The 26,303-nt window shown below is 32.9% G+C and overlaps 4 protein-coding genes across 4 annotated transcripts; 1 reads left to right on the plus strand and 3 right to left on the minus strand.

Annotated features, from left to right (window-relative positions):
• Window positions 1-868: 868 nt before the first annotated feature.
• Window positions 869-4,161, minus strand: LOC100251585 (probable polyamine transporter At3g19553). The gene is made up of 2 exons (XM_002263520.5): window positions 2,498-4,161; window positions 869-1,580 (listed from the first exon to the last, which is right to left on the minus strand). Exons 1-2 carry the CDS (start codon window positions 3,469-3,471, stop codon window positions 1,040-1,042), a joined length of 1,515 nt encoding a protein of 504 aa, XP_002263556.1. The 5' UTR covers window positions 3,472-4,161; the 3' UTR covers window positions 869-1,039.
• A 2,368-nt stretch (window positions 4,162-6,529) lies between these two features.
• LOC100263572 (FAD-linked sulfhydryl oxidase ERV1) lies at window positions 6,530-11,884 on the plus strand. Its single transcript, XM_002263782.5, has 6 exons — window positions 6,530-7,374; window positions 7,933-8,010; window positions 8,767-8,814; window positions 10,386-10,450; window positions 11,203-11,280; window positions 11,608-11,884. The coding sequence occupies exons 1-6, from the start codon at window positions 7,165-7,167 to the stop codon at window positions 11,723-11,725; spliced, it is 597 nt and encodes a 198-aa protein (XP_002263818.2). The 5' UTR covers window positions 6,530-7,164; the 3' UTR covers window positions 11,726-11,884.
• LOC100246442 (uncharacterized) lies at window positions 11,810-15,154 on the minus strand. Its single transcript, XM_010649627.3, has 4 exons — window positions 14,988-15,154; window positions 14,696-14,832; window positions 12,282-12,407; window positions 11,810-12,200 (listed from the first exon to the last, which is right to left on the minus strand). Exons 1-4 carry the CDS (start codon window positions 15,021-15,023, stop codon window positions 12,038-12,040), a joined length of 462 nt encoding a protein of 153 aa, XP_010647929.1. The 5' UTR covers window positions 15,024-15,154; the 3' UTR covers window positions 11,810-12,037.
• A 5,905-nt stretch (window positions 15,155-21,059) lies between these two features.
• On the minus strand, window positions 21,060-21,647 carry LOC100253131 (ylmG homolog protein 1-2, chloroplastic). The gene has a single exon (XM_002263864.1). It carries the CDS (start codon window positions 21,645-21,647, stop codon window positions 21,060-21,062), a length of 588 nt encoding a protein of 195 aa, XP_002263900.1.
• Between the last annotated feature and the right edge of the window lie 4,656 nt (window positions 21,648-26,303).

A 26,303-nucleotide genomic window follows, 5' to 3' on the forward strand; every position in this document is an offset into this window, starting at 1 on the left:
TTAAAAATGGTTGTCAAAACCTACTCAAAACATTTTATTGACTCCGGACCAACCCATCAAAATTACCCCTAGATATCCTAGTCCAAAGAGAAATGTTTTAAATATAAAAAAAAATTTACATTTTATATGACAAGTGTTGATATTTCAAAAAACTTCCATTTCATTTCCTTCATTTCATTCTTAATGTCCCAAACCAACTCTTAATTGCTTGAAGAACAAGCAAATTATATATATAAGCACACAGATTAAGTTATGTTTGGTTCTCAGAAAATGCAGGGAAATAAAATAGAGAAGGAAAATGAAAGAAAAGAAAAGAAAAATAAAGGAAAATAAAAAATAGATTTAAAATTAATAAATTATTTTATATGCTATTCCAAACTTATTTAACTTATTTTTCTTTCCTTATTATTTTCTATGTCACATGCTGAGACAAGCCTTTGATCTTGAAGAACAAGTTAAAAATTTCAGTCTCACATGTTTGAAAACCCTCTAGACTTCATATGCTAGTAATCACTGAGCTCTGCATCCTATGCAAACCATAGAATTGCGCCTTGAGGAGCATTTCAGTGATACATATATAGCTAAGAATCAAGTTGGGAAGCAGAGGCGGTGATTTCATAATAAAACTATCATCAGAACCTACAGAGGGCAAGCCATCCTTAAGATCAATAGGAATATGATATGGCGAGACTAGTTACCTCACTTTTCTGACATGATCCATGACAGTGGCTAAATGGGTCTAAAAAAATGCTAATCACGCAGACCTAAATGCAAGTTCTCATGGCTTCAGAACATGCTTCATCAATCTGAATGCAGCAGAAGATCGAGTATATATCGATACAACTTAACAGGAACCCGCAGCAAGAGATTTACCCAGAAAAATACTGATATAACTTCAAATTATTGAATACAGTGTTGCTGTTGCTTAATGAATCACAATAAGGGTACAACCCAAGAAGGTAAAATCTTTATCTAATTTCATAGACTGTGTGCAGTATTTACTGATAAGAATATAGTACAATCCTATACTAAAGACCTTTCATTCCATTTTCAAGGCTTCTTCCAACAAAAGTTCAGATTCTTGTTCTGCCTTAGTAGATGACAAGTTTGGAATAAGGCTAACAGAAGCCTCATCTGCAGCTTCTTGATGCAGTTGTGACATAATTGGATGGGCTTCAAGAATGTTATCAGAGGGCACTGCTGGCTGTTCTGTAACAAATCGAGCCCACTTCCTATCCTTTGCATGAACAACAGTAGGGTATAAGAAGAATCCCAGAACAATAACTACACCACTGACTAGAAAGGTCCTTATAGAAGCCAAACACATAACAAGAACAAGCAACAATGAAGGAGGTAGGCAAAGCATGATCACACCAAATGTTTGCAGAGGAACTTTATAAGGTCTATGAAGATCTGGCTTCTTTATTCTCAACTTTATAAAAGCTGCAAACTCAAGAAGCATTCCTATAGAGTATAGGAAATTCAGGAATTCCACGATTTCCTGAAAGCTCATCCATGATAAGAAAATGACCCCAGTTGCAGAGCACAAGATGCTAATGGTAGGCGTTCCATACTTTGATCTGCAATCAAAAAACATAAAAAAAAAAAAAATGGGAATGAAAAATGTCATCTAATTGCTCATAACAGTGATCTGTTTTCCACTTTTCCTAATTCCAACAAACCTAAAAAAGAAAAACTCAAAAGAAGTAAATTCAAGAAAGAATTACATCTCATCATCCTCCCTAGCCTTTTAGACTAGAAATGTTAATATAGGTTTTCAAGGTCTATCCAATGTATATAATCTCATAGCTGATATAATTCTTAAAAAATCTGAAAGGGAATTAAAGAAACTGGCCTGTTTTGTGAATTACAAGGGATCAGAAGGTAAACGATGAGGGTGTGGATAGGGAGGGTGGGAAATCACAGCAGTGGTTAGAAGATGCCTTTTTTCATCTTTTTGGATTGTTAGATGGGCTTCTGCTATGTTTGGGTCACAGCAACCAGTTTGGTAGGCAGGCCTACGAGACTGTCTTCTGGGGGTACTTTATTTTCTCTAGGTCTTTTAAGCTTTAGCCTTGGTTTGGGGGGCAGGTTGTTGTTGCCCTTTCCTTTAGCTTCCCAGAAGGTGCTTTTTTGTATACTACATGTGTACTTCGATGCGCCTCTTACAAGCGCTTTTAATTTAATTACTCTTTTTACCTGTCAAAAATAATTCTTAAAAAATCATGCAACACATGATTCCAGAGAGAAATTAAAAAGAAGATGTGTGTCTTGCCTAGCATTGAAATAGGCAATTAGATGTGTGTGTGTGTGTGTGTTGGGGGAGCAGGTGGAAAACATTGAAATAGGCTATTAGAATTTTAGAGGGTAGTCTCCCTTGAAGTTGCTTCAATGAAAAATTTTAAGTTCAAATAGAAAGGAAAATGGCAAATAATTCTCAATGATATAGGCCCAGAAAAGAAGCAGAACCAGGCAAAAAAAAAAAAAAAAAACCGACCTTGAAGCAAATATAGCTGGAAGCATTCCTATCTCACTCATCCCAAGAAGTTGGAAGGCATCACTGCTCATTTCTGCTTCAAACAACCCCATGTTAGACATTGCAGCTGCTGCTTGGATCCACCATTTGAGCCAAAACCCTCCTATCAGCATCCCAACTTCTGCAAAATACCCGTCCCTCCATTCACTAGACGCAGACCTCAAAGCTCCTGTCCCTGCCAGAAGTGGGATTATATATGAAGAAACCACCAACACCACAGCCCCAAGAAGAGCCTTTGGGAAAGTCCTACTCGGGTCTTCAACCTCCCCTGCAAGAGTGCTAGCCTTATCCCAATAATTCAAATTCCAAAACATACTATTGAAGTAACCCCTCCAATTCACCTTCTTAAAATCTACAACTAGCCATTGTCCAGGCCTAATTCTAGGAATTGAAAGAATACTCATTACTATAAAAGGGCAAAGAGAAAAAACTGCAAGAGAAACTGCTGAAAACCCAACAATGTGTAGGCCTCGATAATTCAAATAAGTCAATGAAAATGTAATTCCCAGAAGAGCTGGAATTCTGGCTGCCAATCCATTGAAGATTGGAAATGAATGTTTCAAGTAATCCAGAAACAATACCGGGTAAAGGGCGTTGTCCATAACCCCACTAAACCATTTCCAAAACCCTTCTTGGAACCCCCAGAAGGGTCCAAAGGCTGCTGATATCCAAATGACATATCCACCATTCTCAGGAAAGCTTGTGGCAAGCTCAGCTGTCACCAGAGCTTCTGGGATGCTCCAAAGTAAGGGAAAGATTAAGAAACCAAGCAAGGAGAGAAGCGGACCACCCCCAGCACTGACTGAATCTTCCACACCAAAAGGCCCCCCAGAAACTTCATAGAAGATTAAAGCAATAAGGGGCAAGAGTGTAAGCTTTGGATTTGTTTTACTACCAGTGTTCTTGACATCACTTGCTATTCCCTCTTCACCCATTCACAAACAGGGAAAAGAGAGAGAGAGCGGTGTTGAATCACAAATCCCGAAATTCAGACGATTTGAAGAGCCTAATCAACCGGGGTTGCGAGTGGATTTGAGAGATCCGTTAGAGAAAAAGCATCCTATCTTCAGACCCACCAACAAAAAAGCACACAAATCACAAATCTGCGTGAAAGAAGTTCAATAACTACCTGCTTTGAAGGATCACCGAGATGGGTCTTGCCGGAATTTCACCCCCCTTTCCCTCCTACCATTCCTTGATCCACACCAATGTTGAATTACGCAATTGGTCAATGACTCAACCCACTCTTTTTTCCACAGAGGGTATAGGAAATACCCAAAACGGAAACAATTAATAAAAAAAGTATGCTTGTCGAAGGGAATATACGAGAGTTTGTGATGGGGTAGTGGCGTAAGAGGGAGGCGCTACACAAGCGCTGTGAGTTCGCGTGAATCTCGCAATTTGGCTTCGATTACGGCACGAGTCTCCAAGAAATTGGAAGCCAGGACTGATCCAGGATGGCGTTTAGTCCACAGATCCCATTTCCCACGTAACCCAATCACCCTCTCTCAATTTCTCATCATTCCCTTTTGTTTTGTTTTCGTTTTTTATTGTTTTTGTTTTGGGTGTTTCCGGTAGCAGCCAAAGCCGATTTTGAGATCGTATTGAACATAAAAAATCACTGAACGTTAGTCTCGTGACCATTTTTCTCGTCCTTATTTTATTAGGCTGAGGGCCGTTGAGCAGTTAGTCTGCGTCAAATCCGAAAATTAATACGTTCAATAGGAAAATAAAAAAATAAAATAAAATTTAAATTTTATATATTACGTCATATTTATTTCACTTCTTTTATGTATCCGATTTATAAATTAAACATTTAAAAATACATGAATTTTTAATTAATTATAATTATCTTTGATTTTTTTTGTATTTCATAATATAATGGGACATGGAAAAATAATTTTTTTTATTAACTATTAATTTAACATAAATAAATTTATAAGCTCGAACTTTAATTATAAAAAATAATTTTAATTGTTAAAGAAGTTTAATATAATTAAAAAAGAGAAAGATTATACTTCTTATTCATTTATTTTTCTATATTTAAGATAATAAATAATGTAATTATAAATAAATAAATAATAATTTATGAGTTGAGGTTTTTTGTCCATGTGTCACTCATATCTGCCATTGAGGTGCAGATGGGTGTTTGTAAAATATTATGATATAGGATTGAAGTTCTTCACCCCATTAAAATAGAAAGTGAGAATTAACCCTTATTGAAACAATTAACATGTGTATGATATTACGAATAAACAATAAAAAACATTTACACGATAAGACAAATGAATCTTAAACCTTTGCACCAACTATAAAAATAAAAAACCATAAGATCTATACCTCTAATCTAACAATCCACTGTATAAAAATAAAATACGTAAATTTAATTGACCATTTATCGTATCGGTTTACTCTCAAATACCTATATTATGATCAACATCCATGACGGAACATTTATAATGCTCTTAGTTTAGTCTTTAAAGGGATACAAGTCCTTTCAATAATTCAAAAAAATATATGAGACTTCAAGTTTAGAAAATACTAGAGTAAGTTAGATTTGCATCAACCCCTGAAATAGGTTTTAAAAATGTATACATAAACATAAGAGCCTAGAAGGTCAGAAACAAAATTTTCTTTAAAACATAAAATCTTAACTTTCCAAAAATTAATTAAGGCATTTTAATTCAATTTTTCTATAAGGTCAATCCATAAACTTGTTTCCATACCTTTTTTCATATTAACTTGCTTCTAACAAATACTTTCAAAGTTACCTCTGAAAACCTCCTTATGGGGGGTGACCATGAGTGAGATACCACCCTAAAAGAGTTAGAATTATAACCTTGTGTAAGAATCAATAGATTAAGGGACAGTTTTTATGAAAATGAGGTGTTAGAATTATAACCTTGTGTAAGAATCAATAGGTTAAGGGACAATCTTAGATAGACAGTTTCTATGAAAAGGAGGTGGCCATGAGTGAGATACCATCCTAAAAGAGTTAAAATTCTAACCTTATGTAAGAACCAACAGGTTAAGGGACAATCTTAGATAGACGACTTCTATGAAAAGTAAGTGTTAGAATTCTAATCTTGTGTAAGAATCAACAAGTTAAGGGATAATCTTAGATAAACAGTTTCTACGAAAAGGAGGTGATCTAGTCATACATTCTAGTATAGCTACCTTATTATGACTTCAATCGAGTCACTAACCCTGCCTTCGACATCCTCCTCCTTGTGGTTAAAGTAATCGGACATGGCCAACCTTTTCAATGGAATGGAAAGTAAGTTGTTATTATGTTAGAATGAAAAGGAATAAAATTACTAACAAATAGAATAAAAACTTAATACCCCAACACTTTCCATGGAGAATGAGTCTATAGACTACCACTTATTTTGGGGCTTTTTGTATGGTTGTAATAATTTTTTAAAAAGTCATTCCACCAAAAATAATTCTAGAATTATCCTATTTTTTAATTTTATATGTAACTTGTCTTTTAAAAGGGTGAGTTTAATGATAAAAGTGCAATCTTGTTTTTAAAAAATAAATTCAATATGAAAAAAAATGAATTATTTTTTTGAAAAAATGAGTATACAAAATTCATCAAACTATGATATAGAAAAACAAATTTTTGATATTATACCTCCACATATTATCAAATGGGTCATTAACACGTGTAAAATTATAATAAAAAAATTAAATAATACCTATTAAAATGGATGGTCAAGATCTCATCCTGCACATCCAATGGTCCAAGGAATTATTCAAAATATAAAAAATGAATTCATTTTCTTTAAAGATCAACGAAATCTTCAAAAAAACGAGTTCAAAAGTAAACTATATTTTGAAAAAGTCAATTCAATGTAAAAATCAAACAAGTTATTAAAAAGAATTGTCTTTTTAAATTTATATTTTAAAAATAATATATATATATATATTAAAAAATCCCTTGGTGAAAGTCATAACATGCTTGGTTTGTATTACATTTTCTATTTTCCCCCACTTTGGTTTTGATTCCTCCGTTGGCGCATGGTTTTAGTTACTCCGTTTCTTCTTCTCGTCATTACAACCGTATCTCCGTTCCTTCCACCTGCGGTGTAAATGTCCTAGTTGGAGTTTCACCTTCCTCTCGCAGCCAATCCCCTCGTTCTTTTCCATTCTCTTCTCCATGAAAATCGAATTGTAAACCCTATCTCTCTCTCTCTCATCCAGATGCTTGAATTCTACAGGACATTTAACTCACCATTCTCATCCTCTCCCCAACTTAACCATGTCATCTAAAACAATCAAATTTCAACCGACCGTTACTTTCAATTGATGCCCAGAATATCTATTTTTTTTTAAAAAAATAATCGATTCCATACTCAACCTGAGCAGGGAAAAAGGGATTTGAGAATCGGTCCTAATTTTGGTATTGTAAGGGAGGGGAAAAACCATCTCGCTATTGTAATCTTTTCTGAACCTTCAGAAGAAAAGTTCTATCAATTTTCCTTTCTTCTTCCCGGGTTGTTCAAATTGTTTAAGGGTTTAGGGTTTGGGAATTGAAAAGTTTTGGAATTAAGGTCGGGTTTAACGAAAACCATTCAGAGCCGTCGAGTTGTAACCTTTAGAGGACATCACTGTTGCTGTGCATTATGTCTGAAACCCCATTTCATCCTCTCTTTCAAACTTTAGAAAAACTCTCACATTGCATTCAAAACCATCTCTCCAATTTCATTGGTGGTACTCCAAGCCACTCATCACCCACAAATGAAAGGCCTCATTTCTCTATTACATCATCCTCTAAGGCAAACTCATCAAATAAGGACTTTACCCTTCGGCAGCAGAAAGGTCTTGTGGACGAGGTATCCACTTGTTTCCTCTTTGTACCCACTTGATAATTTGCAGTGGATTTAGTTTGTGGTCCGAATTTTTTTGATAGTTTTTTGTGCCATGGATGGAGCTGAAGCTAAGTACCTGTTCGATAAAAGTACTGAATGAATAGTCTAGCATTGTTTTAGCGTATCATGTGGGTTATGCACAGACCTCCTATAATGGCCGTTTATTTTCAAAATTTCTTTGTTTATTTAAAAATTCTTAATTGGGGAAAATGGATACTGTTTTTTCTATTGTTTTATGTTCAGTAAAATCACCCTGGCTTGTTGGTTCAAGTGGGTTTTCCCCATTTTATGCCATCTCTCTCGGTTTGGTACTTCTATCATGCTACATGGAACTTACCATGTCAAAATTGATGATCCAGTGAAACCTTCTACACATACCAGATATAGGATTCTTAGTGCCTGATTTGTGTTCTAATACCGATATCTATTCATATTTGCATCAACTTGGTGAATTTATTCTATCATATGTTATTGTGTAAGACTTGGCTTTCTTGCTAAATTTTTCATTAATTCTTTGTTCAGGGAATATCAGCTAATCCTGTGACTAAAGTAGAGCTTGGAAGGGCTACTTGGACTTTTCTCCATACTCTTGCAGCTCAGGTCTGTTTAAACTTCTTGCTTTGGAGGTTTGGATATGATTTTGACATTATCAATCAGTTGACGACTACTTAGGTCTCAACTGTCAATTGTTATTTACTTCAAATCAATCTAATTTGGACAATCTTGATGCAAAACTAATCTAAGCAACTTAATAGCAAAACCACTGTATTTGATAATCTCTGCCATAATAGTTCATCTGAACTTGAATTTTAAACACTATTTCTGAAGTGTGTTAACAGCTTCATGTACTTTAACTAGTCAAACTTGGTAATTTGTGATTTAGGAAAAATGTAACAATTTTGCACTATCAGAGTCTATGAACTTTCAATTAAAGCAAATAAATCTGTGTCCTGGGTCTTAATACTATCTGAATGCATTTAGTTATTTACCTTGAGTCAACTTTGAGCATAATGGGAAGGCAGAAGTTTTAATGTCTCTGCATGCTTCTGTAGTATCTTAGTAACCTCCCATATTACCTGGAAATCCTCTATGTATGAGAATGGCTGTACACTTGGATTATATGCTGCAAAACTTGCTATTGCTAGTTTGTATGTATTGCCTCATGAAATGTTTTAGTTTCAAAGATAAAACTAGCTTGATTGATTTGTGCTAGTATGTAAGTAAATACAGTGTACAGGAAGATAACTTCAATCTTTACATGCACCTGTGTCAGAATAAAATTCTATATTATTTCATGATTGTTCTCTTGAGCCTTCAAAGTAGATTGAATTTTCAGAAAAATTTTCAACTTTTCAGTTTCCAGACAATCCTACTCGGCAGCAGAAGAAGGATGTAAAAGAACTGGTATGACTCTCTCCCTCACTCTCTCAACAACATGGTAGTGATGCTACTTAGCATCTAACATCTACTCTGTCAAAAAAATTCAAGATTAGAAACATGTGGAATGCCTTATATATTGCAGATATAATGAGGGAATCAACTGACCATTTAGTAAAGCCATTGGTATGGTCTTCAGAAGGATTTAAGTTGGGTCTAAATCAAACGTCTAAATGCACAAGGAGAAAGCCAAGATGTGGCTGGAGTTGATGGGAAAATGTTCCATTGCATATCTCTAACCAAGTATGACATCTGGCATTCTGAAATGGGTGAAACTAGATGGAGCAGATCCAATTGGTAGGGAAAAAGCATCATTGATCATTTTAATGTTAAAGGTCAATGTGTATATGTTTGTATGGTTATATAGACAGCAATAGATATATGGATAACCCAAGATTTAGTGATATATTTCATAGTTATGGTAAACCAGAGCAGAGCACAGGGTTAGCCAATACTAGTTCATTCACATTCCAGAGGACAACCAAAACATCTTCTGAAACACGTGGGACCAATTTCATGCTTTCTGACTTGATGATCAACTCAGGTTAATCATTAAGGCAGAATGTTTCTTCCAGCTTGAATGATCAGGTTTTCTGTGATCTGTTGATTTAAGTATACCTTAGTTGGTTTTTTCTAGGTATGGAAATATTTTGTTCATTGAGCATATTATGCTTGAAGTTTCAGATGTGGAACTTGGAATAAGATCAAATAAATGGAAATACTACTTATCTCAACTAAAACTATAGCATTGTCCCTAATATTTTTGGGGTCTAGCATGCAGATTGCACTCTGCCGATCACTTTATCTAGGTTACAATGTAATACTTCCTTAATAAAAAAATCCCACCGCTCGTTTATTGATCAATAAAAATCCACTGAAACCGAAATGATCAACTAACTTATCAAGCATAAATACATGTAGAAATTTACTAAAAATTTCTAAAAATTTATGGTCGATTTATTAAAAGTTTAGGAGAAAAATGTGAAACCTGAATGTCCTTCCCCTGTTTCTACTGCCTATGTACAGAAAAACATTGCAGGGCCTCTATAATAATCTTTTAAGCTATTTGTTTACACTTGTTTAATTTCTCTGAGGTGAATTAAGTTAAACATGAAATTTGTGAGGCGAAGTTAGGTGTCTTGTACATGTCTTGTATTATGTATCTTTGCATCCTGTTGTGAAAATGAATCCCTTTGGGAATTGGATGAGGAAAAAGTTATTAAATATGAAGGGAAGTGGCCAAAGAACCTATTGATTTCAGCTATAAATAAAGAGAGAAAAACCATATTTGAATTTGAATTTTTATTGTCACTACAAAAGCTATTTGTGAATTTGAATTCCTATTGTCATTCAAGGAAGTAATAGCAGTAAGCTGTTACAATCATGTCAGTGGGTGTGTGTGTGTGTGTGTGTTTGTTTGTATGACAATTCACAATTCACAATCTAGGAAGAAAGTAGGAGCAGAATTTTATGGTTGAGCTGAAGCATTGTTCCTATTCTGTATTAAGAAAACTGACATAATTGCATTTGGCATGCAGATGGCAATATTATCTCGTATGTACCCATGCAAGGAATGTGCAGATCACTTCAAAGAAGTTCTAAGGTACAATATCCCTACCCCATCCCCCCATCCAACATCCCAAACCCCCACTCAACCCCCTTACCTACATAAACACCCACCAAACCGGTTGCAGTGCCCCAAAGCCTTGTGGTTAAAAGTGTTGGTGTAACTAGCAAAATTTGACACACGGGAATTTCAAGCTCAACTGATCATGCATTCATATCTTCAGTGATTCATCTTATTCTCTGTGGTAAGCCCCTCCACTGAGTGTAGGAATATTGTGAAACGGCTATTTCCTGGCAACAGAATTCTTGACCCCATATTGGTGGCATGTCTTTGGGTTCCTACTTCCTGCTACTATATTCAAGTTGAGCCATATTCAGAACACTAACAGAAGAAATGGCTGATGGAGGAGGCCCTGCATGGCATATTGAAATGAAGTTCTTCCTATTTTTCTTCGTTGTTGCCATAGCATTAGAGGCTGCATTTGTCCTTTAGAATGGATTCAGTGCAGAATAAATGGTGTCACTAGCAAAAGTGAGGTTGAAAGGTGTTGTTAACCTTGTTACTTAAATCCCAATATAATCCTTTAAGTGACGCACAAACACTCCCTTAAAATACTACGAAACAAAGTGGACTCACTGCAGCTTTTATGCCAAAAAGACACAGAAACTAACTTTCCAGGACATCCATTTATGCGCTTTTTGCACCTTCTCAGATAGAAAAGTATCTTCTCTGGATATATCTCGTAATCTTGTTAAAAAATGGATATTTCTTCTGTGAATCATTGACAGAGCCAATCCTGTACAAGCTGGATCTCAAGCTGAGTTCTCCCAGTGGCTATGTCACGTGCACAATGTCGTTAACAGAAGGTAAGAGATTACCCATACTGGTACCATAGAATTACTATTTTATTAATGTTACATATAAATATTCTCCTTAGCCCCCCTGCTAGTTGGTTTTTCATCTACTAGTTTGAACATTCATCTCCTGAAAATAGAATGGATACAAAGATGAAACCAAATAGGTACCGAACCATCTGTTTTTCTGCTGGGTTTTCAACATGACCCATTTTACCAAATCAATCCAGGTTTCTGATTTGATGAATGAAACCAAGTTTCTCATAAACCAGAACCGCCTGATCAACTTGCAAGTTGGCTTTGTTTGCGCTAATTTGTAATTGTTTTGTGTTTCAACAGCCTTAATAAACCAATATTTCCCTGTAAGAGAGTTGATGCAAGGTGGGGCAAGCTGGACTGCGAGCTGCGTGCATGTGATCTGCAAGGAACTCCAGATTTTGGTGAGAGATCACATTAACATAATTACCAGAAACCATCAACTGATGTTATTGTTCGATTTTCAGTGTTACAATTGCAAATAATAACAGTCATTTGAAATTAATTAATATAGGAAATCATCTGAATGTCTTGTATAACTCTCTTTGGTATTGTATAAAACAGAATCAGTTTTCCTTAACTATTTCAAGGATAATTTCAACAATGGTTGTGAACAACTGGTTTTTTCTTAACAACCAACCAGAACCCAACATCCTTCCCAATTTCAAAATGAGAAGAACTAAAAAAAGGACTCAATAGTAGAACCTACAAATCTAATGTACTCTGTTGAAACTTAATTGCCTGAAGTTGAAGCTTCTGCTTGATTATCTGTGGTTGGAAATGGAGGGGCCTGGCCAAATTTCAGTATATATGCAGTTTCATAAACAGGATGGAGTTGCAAAATCGCTTGAGCATCCAAATATGCATCGCATGAGAAACACCAAATCGATAAATCACTGTTCACAAAGTCAAAAGAGAGAACAGATCAAATGCATCATCCTGAAACTACAGATTAAAACAGATATGTTAATGCATACCTGTAGCTGAGTGCCAAACAATGGTTTACTTTCTGATAATGCTCAAGCATATGCTTGTTTACAAAACGGCTGCAAAGAACTTCCTTACAGCACAAACATAACCAATTTTCGGATGGGTTATGGCACCTTCACAATGTAAAGCCGTGGATTCCATTAGCAAATGCAATTTCTTCATTTTCTTATTCACAGAAAGGCTTTGATTCTAAGAAATTTTTGGTCACTAACGGCTGCCTTTTGGAGACTACTCTATAAGATACAGTTCAGGAATCGAGAATGCAGAATTATATATCGGTTAAGGTTTATAGCATTATGTGAATTCTAGTAGCAAATTCAATTTTTGTAGCATGTTATCAACTTCCAACCACATGAAAACCAAAACTTGGGTGTAAGACGGACATCTGTATAAGTCATCCTTGCAAATGGGGGAATATCTAGCTCTATGCCTCTAAATTCTAGAAGACGATTCGTATACCAAGGTCGTTTGAAACCATGGATTGAAAAATCGGAAAATGTCGCCGATATTTCGTCGAAATATCGGTTATCGGGCGGCATGGAAACGATAAACGGCACCGATTATCGATCGACGGAAAAATCGGTCAAAAATCGACAAAATCTCCGATATATCGGCGAAATATCGGTGAAGCACTGAAAAATCGGAGAAAAATCGCGATATTTCCTACCAGTCCAGCCCGCGCAGTTGTGTTTTTCAGCCTGGCTCAAAAATCGTGGATTTAGGGTTCGTGAAATTTAAATCCAATGGCACAACAGCAAAGAGACCCCTAAAACAGATCCAGAAAACACAGGGAGCAAAAGAAAAGCAATTTTTTTGGTTTTCTTTGGGAGTTTTGAATGGATTTTCTCGGAAATCAAACGAGGATGAATTTTCCCGGAAATCGAATGGGGATGGATTTTCTTGGGAATCAAACGGGGGTTGCAAAAAAAATAATAATAATAACATGATTAGATTAGTACCTGCGAGGATTGAGATTTGAGAGTAGCAGAGGAAAATAGGGCTTTTTAGGGATTCTCTCGCTGGAAGACACCTTCAGAAAAGGGTTCTTGATGCCCGAGAGAGAAGTGGGTGCCTTTTTTATTTTTTTTTATTTTTAGATTTAGGGGAGATAAAAAAATAAAAAATAAAAAATAAAAAAAACATGAGAACAATTTTCTATAAATAATTATTAATTTTCAACTTTTATTTGGATTATTAAATAAATTTATATTAATAAAAAAAAGTTGTTATCACATTTTTTAATAAATTTTAAAAATTAAATCTCAAATAAGATATTTTATATAAATTAATTTAATTTATCATTTAAAATATAATAAAATATATAAAAAAAATCATGAGAACAATTTTCCACTCTCTATATAAATAATTATTAATTATCAACCTTTATTTTTATTATTAAATAAATTAATATTAATAGAAAAAGTTATTATCACATATTTTTAATAAAATTTTAAAAATTAAATCTCAAATAAGATATTTTATATAAATTAATTTAATTTTTCATTTAAAATATAATAAAATATGTTTTAATAAAAATATTTTAAAATTTTTAAAATAAATACTGTCTTCAACAAGATGAACTCCCTTCATCTAATAATATATTGAAACTACATCGATATCTTTCTTAGTATAAGGACTATTGCAATCTCATATTTCTTAACTCAATTTTAATTTTATACACTTTCAAAATTCATATATATTATTTTTAAAATTCAAATATCGAATCTACCAATATATCTCTATTTACGATATTTTTCTTCTTAATTATATATATATCAATTACACTTACAAGATAACTTTAAAATGTGTATTCTTACTTATGTTATCATTTTTTGAAGTTTTTTCAAGCATTCCTATTAATTTTAAATAATTTTCACTCCACCGATATTTATGAAAAAATATCCACCGATATTTCACCGATATTTCCGATATATCCGTAAAATTGAAGTACCGATATATCTGTAAAAACCGATATTTCAATCCTTGTTTGAAACAACCTTGAATCTAAACCCCAATGATCCAACAAAATATTAAAGCACCCTCCAGAACACATAAGAGTAGCATTTTACAGTTGGAATTCATGCAAATTGATCTCCCGAAGAAGTAGCAAGCAAAATACAATTCAGAAAATATAATTAGGCTGGGAGAATTAAATTTTGGGAAAGATATGGTTTCAGTTTTTCTTGTCTTTTCTTTTCCCTCTTTTTCTAGGCAGCCAAACAGATCTTAAAATCAAACTAGCATTCTGCCTAAAACTTGAACCAATTGCAACTATCTTTGGACTACAAAATAAATGCAGCGTAGATAAAACAGTTTGATGATAGGGTTGTTCCAGTTTTGGAGATTGATGATAGGGTTTTCCTGGGTAAGCAATTAGGGTTTCAAAGACACAGGATCAGACCTGTTGCAGGGAGTTTCAGGAGTGGGAATGTGTACGAGATCGGACGACAGAGAAGCCAAGTGATCGCACGAGGTACGAGCCTCGACCCAACCCGATTCAGCTCCATACAAGAACTCTTCATCTTCGATTAGGACTTCCTGAAAGAGAAACCAAAAGCATTTAAACCTCCCGTTAGGTTTCGTGGTTATACTATTAGCAATGAAAAACCAGAGACTCACAAATTCACAATCCTTTCTTTCAGGAAATTTTCTCAGGAAGCATACAAAAATGAACAAAAGAAAAAGGACACTACCAGCGCAGTAGAGGATGAGGACGCTTGGTTTGCCATTGATGCAGTAGCTGGAGCTTCAGAGTTTGCGTCGTTTGAAGTATCAAGTTCAGGGTCTCGAATTCCCCCCGGGGGGGGGGGGGGGGGGGGGGGGGGGCGTTGTGTGTGTTGGGTTGAGTTTGAAACGGTGTCGTTTATATTTGTCTCGGCCGATCAAAAGTATTTCAAGGGAATCACTGATCCTATCGTTTCCAACTGTTGCTATCAAATCTGAGCCGTTGATCTATGTAATTCAAAGTAATGAGAGGCCTAAAAATTGATTCTGTTTTTTAAAACACTTTAAAAATAGTTTTTGAAAACTATTTCTTAATATTTTGTAAAACAAAAATTTGTCTTGGAAACTTGCAATGTTTTTAACCTATTTTTAAATATATTTTCAAAATAATTTTTATATTTAATGATTAATTTTTAATCATTCTACATGCTTATATAATTATTTTCTAAAACAATTATTAGAAAATAAGTAAAAACGTGTAGACCCCCATGAGAGAACTGATGATTTTTTTATTTATTTATTATTATATTATATATTTCTTTCCTCTGACCACCCCGGGATTTATGCTGATGGGGGCGGCCAGATTAGATGTGGGGGCAGAGCAAGTTGAGACTTGCTGAGGAAGACACGGGAAGGGGGGGGACTGGAAGAGTGAGGAGCAGAGAAAAGAAAAAGGAAGGAAAAGGAGATCCATGAGAGGGGGGGATCTAGAGAGGGTTTTAGGGAGCTTGGACGGGAAGGCAAGCTGCCGGAGCTAGAGAAGAAAGGAAGGGGGAAACCATTTTTTTGGCTTACGGGAGAAATCCAGGTATGAACGCGGCAACCATCTCGTTTCCCTCTATTCGTTATTTTCTTCAGTTTTCTATTGATCATTTCCGGGCATTAGGTTGACTGTGAATGGGTAGAGGGTCGTACAACTATTCTGAATGTTTTCCTTTTTTTTAGGTTGCTTTGAAAGAGTCCTAACATGTTCGTTCTCTTTTGTTTGGTTTTTTTATTATTGAGATCTGCTGGGCTCTGTTTTCTTTTGACACTTGTAGTAGTGTTTTTCTTGTTTGCATCATCCTTACCCACTTTCCCTCCAAACTCTCCACCCATTTCATGCCTACCAATCACCATGCATGCAAAACTGGACGTGGAAGCCAAGATAGTTGGGCTGGGGATGAATGCTGGTCGTGAAGGCTACGCAAATGACGGAGCTCCCAGCAGAATGCGCCAATGACAGCCACGCATGGCCCCCGTGACGCCGGCACTGATGGCGCCCTCCTCGCGGACGGCGAGTGCAGCGTCTTCCGTGTCGTCACCCGCACTCACGACGAAGGTCTCCATGTCGCCGGCGTCGGGGACAGTCCTAACTCCGGTGACTGCGGCGTCCATGATGGAGGTTCCTAGATGGAAGGTAGCACCCAGGCGTGAAGGCAAATTTTGTTAAAGATTAAAAGCTTGGGCTTCATGCTAGTGGACATGGGCTAGAGCTGCAGCCCAAGTCCAAGCTTCTGTCCACCCACTTTACCTTGGCCCATGCCTATTTCAAGCCCACCCACTTTAAGTTAACCCATTTGCCTTTTATACATATATATAATTTACGTTTCTAAAAAGCACTAATTCCTCAATAAATTTTCTAAATTCCAACTTCCCAATCCTACTCACAATATATACAATCTTCAAATAATCTCAAAACTCCAATTTCCGAATTTCTCACCTCGATTTATTTAATTATCATCATTTTAATTTATTTACTTATTTGTTTATATATAAAGAAAAAAATAAAAAATAAAAAAAACTCGGCTTTTAAATAATTTCTCAAAATTCCGATTTTAATTTCTAATTCCTGAAAATTTCAATATTCATATTAATCTATTTAATTATTATTATTTTATTTATTTATTCTAAAATTCAATTTTAAGCAATTCATTAAAATTTCCAACTTCCGATTTTGATTTCCAATTCCAAAAATTCCAAGATTCACATTAATCTATTTAATTATAATTTTATTTATTTACTTTAAAATTCCATTTTAAATAAATTCATTAAAATTTCCGACTTCCGATTTAATTTCTAATTCCTGAAAATTTCAATATTCGCATTAATCTATTTAATTATTATTATTTTATTTATTTATTCTAAAATTCAATTTTAAGCAATTCATTAAAATTTCCAACTTCCGATTTTGATTTCCAATTCCAAAAATTCCAAAATTCACATTAATCTATTTAATTATTATTTTATTTATTTACTTTAAAATTCCATTTTAAACAATTCATTAAAATTTCCGACTCCCGATTTTAATTTCTAATTCCTGAAAATTTCAATATTCACATTAATCTATTTAATTATTATTATTTTATTTATTTATTCTAAAATTCAATTTTAAGCAATTCATTAAAATTTCCAACTTCCGATTTTGATTTCCAATTCCAAAAATTCCAAAATTCACATTAATCTATTTAGTTATAATTTTATTTATTTACTTTAAAATTCTATTTTAAATAAATTCATTAAAATTTCTGACTTCCGTTTTAATTTCTAATTCCAAAATTCCAACATTCATATTAATCTATTTAATTATTATTTTATTTATTTACTTTAAAATTCCATTTTAAACAATTCATTAAAATTTCTGACTCCCGATTTTAATTTCTAATACCTGATTCCAAAATTCACATTAATCTATTTAATTATTATTTTATTTATTTACTTTCCATCTTAAACAATTCATTAAAATTTCTGACTCTCGATTTTAATTTCTAATTCCTGAAAATTCCAAAATTCACATTAATCTATTTAGTTATAATTTTATTTATTTACTTTAAAATTCCATTTTAAATAATTCATTAAAATTTTCGACTTCCGATTTAATTTCTAATTCCAAAATTCCAGTACTCACATGAATCTATTTATTTTAGTATTTTATTTTGAAATCCCATTTTAAACAATTCTTCAAAATTCCAATTCCTGAACTTAATTTCCGATTTCCAAAATTCTAATTTCTTTCGAATTTAATATCCAAAATTCTAATTCTTAAATTTAGTTCTCAAGACTCTCATCTTCAAATAATTTTCGAGACTTCAATTTCCAAATAAATCTCAAAAAACCCAGTTTTTCTCTCGAACAGTTTTAATTCCACTCCGATTTTTAAATAATGTTCTATTTCTTTTGATTTTTACACAAGCAAGAATGATGAATCTTCATGATTCCGAAATAATGGGATTCGTGAGATTAATTCAGGCAGGATCAATTGGGTTTTGGTGGGACCCAACATATGTGATTTTCTTATTGATTGCTTGATTGCCATACTTGATTAGCTTGCCTCACTCTATGATCTGCATGCGATTATTTTGTATTTGTGCACTAACCTTGTCTCTTATGATAGCGCTCAGCTTGTGACTAAGGTACATCCCGTACCCCGATTGTGTTTATTGATCATCATGCATGTCTCGCTTTCACACATTTGATCACTGTTTGGTATCCATGCTTAATTAATCAATTGTTATGCCACATCAGCTTCACTTTATTAGTAGAGACCCGACTTTAGGGACTTAGAGGGGTGCTACGGTCTTTACCGTACCTTCCCGATAAGTAACCTGACCCCCGAACCCGATCCGGTTTTTCACAGGCCATCTTTTCCAAAGTAAGGAGTCACACTTAGGGTTTTTCTTTCTTATTTTGTTCACCCTTTTAAAAATAAAACAAAAATAAGTAGCGACTCCAAGTTAATTTTCTTAATCAAATCCAAATCAATTTTTCAAAATAAGAGTCGAGCTCGCCATCGAGTGGAAAACGCACGAGCCGAAATGCGGGGTCCACAAAACGATATAAAAAATTAAAAGATGTTATTTGAAAAACATTATGTTTTCTGTTTTTAAAAAACAAAAAATAAAAAACAATTTCTGATTATCAAACATGTTTTTTTTGTTATTTTGTTTAAGAACAAAAAACTGTTTTCGAAAATAGTTATCAAACAGACCTTTAAATTTTGTTTATGTGAAAATATCTTCATTGAGATTTTATAAATAATTAGGGTATTTGGTAACTATTTTTTTAGAACACTTTTATGTTCTCCAAACAAAAAACACACAAAACATATTTAACAACTAAAAAGGTTTTTTGTTTTCTATTTTCAAGTGAAAAAACAAGATGTTTTTAACAATGTTTTTAGAATTGGATTAGTCATTGAATTGAAAAAGTTATCGGTTTATGGTTCACTGGTCAAACTGACAGTCTAATTAGTAATGTCATAAATATATAATTTAAAAATTATTAAAATTTAAAATAATAATAATAATTTATATATTATTTAAAAATTAAATTTTTATTTGAAAATCAAAAAATTAGTTTCAAATTAGAAATTTAAATTAAAATCATACTTTTAATTTAAAATTTGAAAATTTAAAATTTATATTTAAATCAAAAACTTATTTTAAAATAAAAAATTTATTTTAAATTGTAATGTTTTCATTAATTTAAATTAAAATCAAAAGAAAATAAATAATAATGAGATGATGTAAAATAAATAAATAAAATATATATGGAAAGGAATGGAACAAGGTGGCGATGAATTAATATTATAAATATATAATTTATAAATTATTAAATTTTAAAATAATTATAAAAATAAAAACAATAATATATATTATTTAAAAATCAAAAAGTTATTTTAAATCATAAAATTATTTAAAAATTGTAATGTTTTCATTAATTTAAATTAAAATCATAAGTTTTAAAAATCATAAAGTAAAAATTTTAAATTAAAAAAAAATTGTGGAAAGGAAAGTAGGAGTGGGGCGACCAAAAAGGGGAAGAAGGTAGTGGGGAGATAAAAACGTTTTTAACTTTTTGCCGAAGGGAGAAAATGGGGCTTTCGGATGGGGGTTCTGCCGGGAGAGGCTGCTAGGAGAAAAAAGGTTGAACCGGGAAAAAAAAAATGATTGAATCAGAGTTCGAAGGGAATCGCCCGATTAGTCAGTTCAACCAATCTCCGAATCGTGATCAATCAACGGTCGTATCAATTGAATTGGCTGGTTTGATCTGATTTTTGATTTTTAGATAACATCTCTTAATTGTTTTATATCGTACTAGTTGAATCGGCTAATACGATTCGATTTTTAAAACCTTGATTTTTAGATAATATTTTATAATTGTTTTATATTGTCTTCACTTGTAAAATCTAAAATATTTTAATTTTTTTTATAATTTTAAATATGTTTTAAAAATAAATTTTATATTTAGTGTTTTGTTTTCAATCATTCAATAAATAATAATACAAATATATAGAATGATTAAAAATAAAACACTAAATATAAAATTTATTTTTAAAACATATTTAAAACTATAAAAAAAATTAAAATATTTTAGATTTTCAAACAAACTTTTATTTTATAAAAATCTAAAAACAAATTATTTTTAAAAACTATTTTTCAAAATTATTTTTTAAAATAGTTACCAAAGAACCTTAATACCTATTTCCCATTTTTAATATAATTAATATGATCATAACTTTAGATAATGAAAATCCCTAATTGTGATATAATTTGAACACTTGCACATCTACATCCAAATTATAATTGCTCTAATAAATGACCGCACACAAATATTTAGATCCAAGTGTTGGGAAGGGTTTAATTATTCGATCAAATAATTTTAATAATTAGATTAGACTTAGGTTAAGAAAACTCAATTGAAAATAGCTCAAGCATAATCCGAACTTAATTTAAATTATTCATTATTTATAAGTTATATTATAGCATATAGGGAGTATTTTACCATAAAAAATATAAAATAAAGTCAAATATAATTAAAAACAATTAGAAATTTATATAAAAAATTAAATAAATAAAATTACTTTGAAAAAATATAAAAAAATAATTTATTGATTTTAAATTTAGTTTTTCTTTTCCTTTAAATTTTCTCACTTTCCTTCAAACTCTTCGGAACCAAACACACCGTTAAGAAATGAGTTGTGCAATATATGATTGAATAAACGATACTATAAGACAAATATTATTACTGAGACTGGACATATTTTTAAGAAGGAATGTTGATCAGTACATTCCCATGCTGTTATTCAGAATGGAACCCAGCACACCCAACACCGAGAATGCCAACAGCGGGCTTAAATCCAAAGCATCAAACACCGGGGGAATAATATTTCTGAACAGATTCAAATACGGGTCGCACAGATCTCTGATCGCCGACAATGGCTGCCGCTCCCACGGAATATTTGGAAACCAACTCAGCATCACCCTCACCATCAACACTCCGCTGTATATATCCAGCCATTTCGCCATTCCCGCCGCCACCACCGTCAGCGGCGTGTTCAAGTACCCTCTCGGCCGGTCCCGCATCGCAGCAAAGAACAGTGGCGCCGCCGCGCATACCGCTGTGTCCCGGAGGCTCTTGATTGCGGCGACCTCTTCGGCATTGGGGAGAAAATTTTGTTGGAGTTTAGTGAGGAAGAGTCTAGAGATTTCGACAACAGCGCTGGAGGTGGAGGGAGAGAGCGACAGGCGGCGGCGAGGCCTGGGAGGTGGTGGGAGGGTGGGGAGGGACACGTGGAATGATGGGATTGGTGGTGAGGAGGAGGTGGGGTTTGTGGTTGGGAGGCGGAGACGGAGGCTTTGGGAAGCCATGAGACAGGCTAGTGGTGAGTGGTGGGCGGTCTTTGTAGTTGATTGCGCTCAAACAGTTAAAAAGAGCTGGAGCTTCTTTTTATCATATGCCTTGCGTGCCCTAATAAAATTCTTTTTTCTTTTATTTTAAGCCAACGAATTAGTATCAAAGTTAATAATGCTATGGATCGAAAAATTTGAAGAAAAATATATATATAAAAAAAAGAGAAAAATGATATTTAATAAATTATTTTTATATCATACTTCATGCTTATTTAATTTTTATAAAAATTAAATAATTTAAAATTATATAAAATTTTTATTCATTTTAATTATATTCGACTTTCTTTCCTTTCTTTTATAATAAAACTATATATATATATATATAATCATTTTTTTTACCATTTTTGTCTTTTTTTAGTATTTTCCAATAACCAAACGTTCCAAAAAAATTTAATGGAAAATCTAAAAAAAATAAAAAATAAAAAAAATTTAAAATTAATAAATTATTTTTATATGTTATTTCAAACTTATTTTATTTATTTAAAAATTTAATATAAATATTAAATAATTTAAAAATATATAATTTTTTAACTAATTTTAATTATATTTAATTTTTATTCTTTTATTTTTTTCACAATAAAAAAAATACTTTTCTAGCAATTATTTCTTAAAACCAAACATAACCTAAATGATAAATAAATAGATTTAAAAATGATGATGATAATTTATAATAATACCCCTATAAAGAGGGATAAATTTTGTTTAAATCAATATCATTTCTTAAATAATTTTATTTTTGAAAAGATAATGCATTTTATCATAGGGAAAGATTTAAAATTTATTTAAACTAAAATTGGATAAGGAATATTCATATTTTATGGATTAATTAACGGTCGTTATTCAAAAACCAAAAAATTTTAAGCCACTTCCTAACAACTTTAAAACAAGTCTTCAAGATAATAACAATCCGCATTATTATTATTTTTATATATATCATATCTTTTAATTTTAAAATTTATTGAACAAAAAATCTATCTATCTATATGTTGCATGAATCCACACTATTCCAAGTATAAAATCTCTTGATTTAAAAAGCCAATAATTGAATATATTAAAATTATTTCAATAACATTTTAATTTTATTATAAATCATTATGCCATTATCTTGATATTTTTAAACATTTAAATTATTTTTAATATTTATTATGTTAATTAACTTCTAAATTTAATATAATTAAAAAAAAAAAGGAAAGAGAATATCGGTTTCTCATAAGAATTATTTTCTTCATATGGCCGAAACTCGGGTCGGATTTCACTGCACGATCCGGGTTGGGCTCAACCCGCCCAACGTACAAATAAACGTGGGTTGTGCGCAATACGCCCACCGTGCATCTTACAAGATTAGGGTTTTGGTTGCTCTATAAATAAGCAGCTTCTTCTCGGAGTTGAGATCCTGAATCTTCTGCATCGGCTGCGGTCTTCTGTGCCTAGTGCTTCCACGAAACGTTGCGTTTCACTGAGAGCAGAAGATGGGTCATTCTAACGTCTGGAACTCGCATCCCAAGAGCTACGGTCCCGGCTCTCGCACCTGGTAAGAGATCTCTTTTGATTTCATCCTTTGTTTGGTTGTTCGGAAAATGGAAAGCACGGAAGTTAAATTATTCTATTATATATTTTTCTCAGCATATCGGTCTCTATCTTCATGTGTATGGTTATATTTTGAGAATGCTTGGAAACTCTACCATGAGGTTTCTGTGTTTAATATTATTGATTATTAGGTTATACTTTTATTTCTTGTGAATATTGGATTAATTCTAAAACAATGCGATTTAAACTTTTTTTTTTTAACTCTGTTCCTTTGTGTGGAAATTTGATGGTAGTCAGGGAATGGTTTAAGGCTTGGGAAATTTAGGGTTCTATGATATGCTGGTGAAATATTACTGGTGGATTCTGAATAGTTTGAAATTTGAACGGTTCAGGGTTTTACGAGATGCTGGTTGAATATTAGTGGTCACTGGTTCATTGTTTGGCGTTGAGCCATTTAGGCCTTTAGGGAATGATAGATGAAAATTGATGATAGCTGGTAATTATTAGCAGTTTAAGCATTTTAGGATTTTATGAGATTCCTGTGGGAAGAAAAAATTGACAATCAAGGGATCAAATAATTTCATTCATGAAATCATTAGAGTTTTGTAATTATTAATGGTCTTTCATATCCGACCAATCCTAAGTATTAAAATTTTTGCTTGAGCAAGTTTTGGTTTATTGGAGATACCTTGTGATCCGTTTTCAGTATTAATATTGTCTTGATAAGAGGTCTTGGGATACTGGGTTGAAAGTTTACTACATATTGTTCTTGATTTCTAATTCTGGTTGGAGTATAACTAAAAGGAAGATCTAGATGAAGAGTCTCTTGATTTATTTCCTCAATCCCTAGATTTTTTTTTTTGATAGGTAATTCCTCAATCCCTAGATATTGAAGAACAGAACTTAATGTTATTGGTTCTTTCTCTATCTTCAATATTATAGGTTGGTTGAATGTTTTCAATTTTCTTAGAGGTTGTTAAAATTTTGAAGTCCCATTTAGATGAAGTCATCAATTGATCCCATGGTAACAGCTTATGGAGCATTGTTGTTGCATGCTCACCATATTTGCTTAAAATATTGAAGTCTCTTCTTTAGATAAGAGACTAGGCATCTAGGATTGAGAGAAGTGGTAATTGCTTTATAATATATTTTGTAGATTATTTGTAAATATTTTACTCTTGAATTCAAGTTGTATCGTTTAGTTCAAATGTTTGAGGTTAACACTTTGTAAATGTAATCATAATCTATACAACTTACTGCCAAATTAGGATAGCAGTTGAAAATTGAAATAGAATGGTCCATAAGCCATGTTTGTTTCCAGATGTTCTAATGAATCTCCAAAATTATTATGTTTTGTATCTCTTAAACAAACACATATGGGTTTCTAGATCTATGGCTTAGGGGATTGTCTTTCTTACTCTCTCATGGGCTGACCAACACTATTCCTAGATGTAGTTTGATTATAGTCTTAATTGAAATTGTGATATTTGAATCAGTAATCGCAAATATTTGGAATAAATTTGGATTTATCTGTCAGGATCTTGATTACAAGGTCTAGGAATGAGGGAATTGAGATGCAGAGGATTGAGTAACAAAAGTTGGAAGGACAAGGACAGAAAAGGAAAGCATGGAATACATAGTTTTCCAAAGAATTTTGGTTGTTTCTGGGAGTTTTCCGACAATGTCTTTGTCATGAAGAGACTTCCATTTTATAGCGATAATGATAAGACTTTCATAATGCCTTGATCCCTTGGACTTGAGAGAGTTTTGAATCTGCAAATTTGAATCTTTGATAAAAAGACCTTTCATTGTTGGTGTTGAGTCTTTCTTATCTTGATGAGTTGGAGATGTTTTTCACTGTTAAGTAATCTTTGACAATGAAAGACTTCTCCAATTCATTGGGATAAGACTAAGCTGTATTCTCGAATGATGAACGACTTCTCTAGTTCATCTAGCCAAGACTAAGTTTTCCCATCAGACGATCAGAATCTAATATTAGAAATAATAGATAAATCAGAAAATTTAAGCATTCAAAGAGACATATTAACGCTTAGAACAAGACCCCTACCAGCTAAGAAACATATTAAGAAGATTTGGATAAGGGAAAAGTCATTTGATAACGTTTCAAGATCTGCAAAATGAGAACTAAAAATAAATAAGAAAATTAGAACAAGATTATTGTCAAATCAGTTCAAATATTAATTCTTGAAATAGATTACTCTTCAAAATTTCCAGAAAAGGTATCTTAACTTTAAAAAAATAATGGCCTTGAGGATACTGAAAAAGAAGAAACAACATTTTTGAATCAAATCAAGAACACGTATTCATAAATGGCCATGTATTTGTCAAAATCCTTGTAAAGGAATATGAACTAAGAACAAATGAAGGGTTAAATTTGCTATATTCAACAAGGATTAAGTCCAACCCAATATTATGAAAACACAGTTGAACAATTGTATAGATTAAATTCTCAAAAATTTAAAATTAACTATAAAATTTAAGACATGCATTGTTAACTACATTTATTCTACAAGTCATCATCAACAAATTTGGGTTAGAGGAAGGAGGGTGGTGTTCAAGAGGAGCAATGGGAAGCTATGGTGTGGGGATGTGGAAAGCCATTAGAAAAGAATGGGAGGGTATTCGTTGCAAATCTCGTTTTATTGTTGGGAGTGAGAGAAAGGTCAAGTTTTGGAAGGACTTGTGATGTGAGGACCAAACTTTGAAAGAAGCTTTCCCTAACTTATACCGGTTGATGGTTAACAAAGATGAATAGTGGTTATCAAATGCTTGGGAGGGGAGTTGGGTAGTTGGAATCTTCACTTCTCAAGGCATTTTAATGATTGGGAATTGGAAGAAGTGGAGGGCTTGTTCCAAAAACTGCATCCTTTGGTAATGAGAAGAGAAGTAGAGGATGTTTTGAGTTTGAAGGAAAGTGGGGATGGCATTTTCTCTGTTAGATCCCCTCTAACGCTCTTGTAGGAGGGCCTCTAGTGATCTTTTTCCTTGGGGTATTATGTGGAGGTCTTGGGCCTCGATGAGTGTGAGCTTTTTTGCTTGGGAAGTGTCTTGGAACAAAATTTCAAC

The sequence above is a fragment of the Vitis vinifera genome, chromosome 3 (assembly GCF_030704535.1).
Source record: "Vitis vinifera cultivar Pinot Noir 40024 chromosome 3, ASM3070453v1".
Lineage (NCBI taxonomy): Eukaryota > Viridiplantae > Streptophyta > Magnoliopsida > Vitales > Vitaceae > Vitis > Vitis vinifera.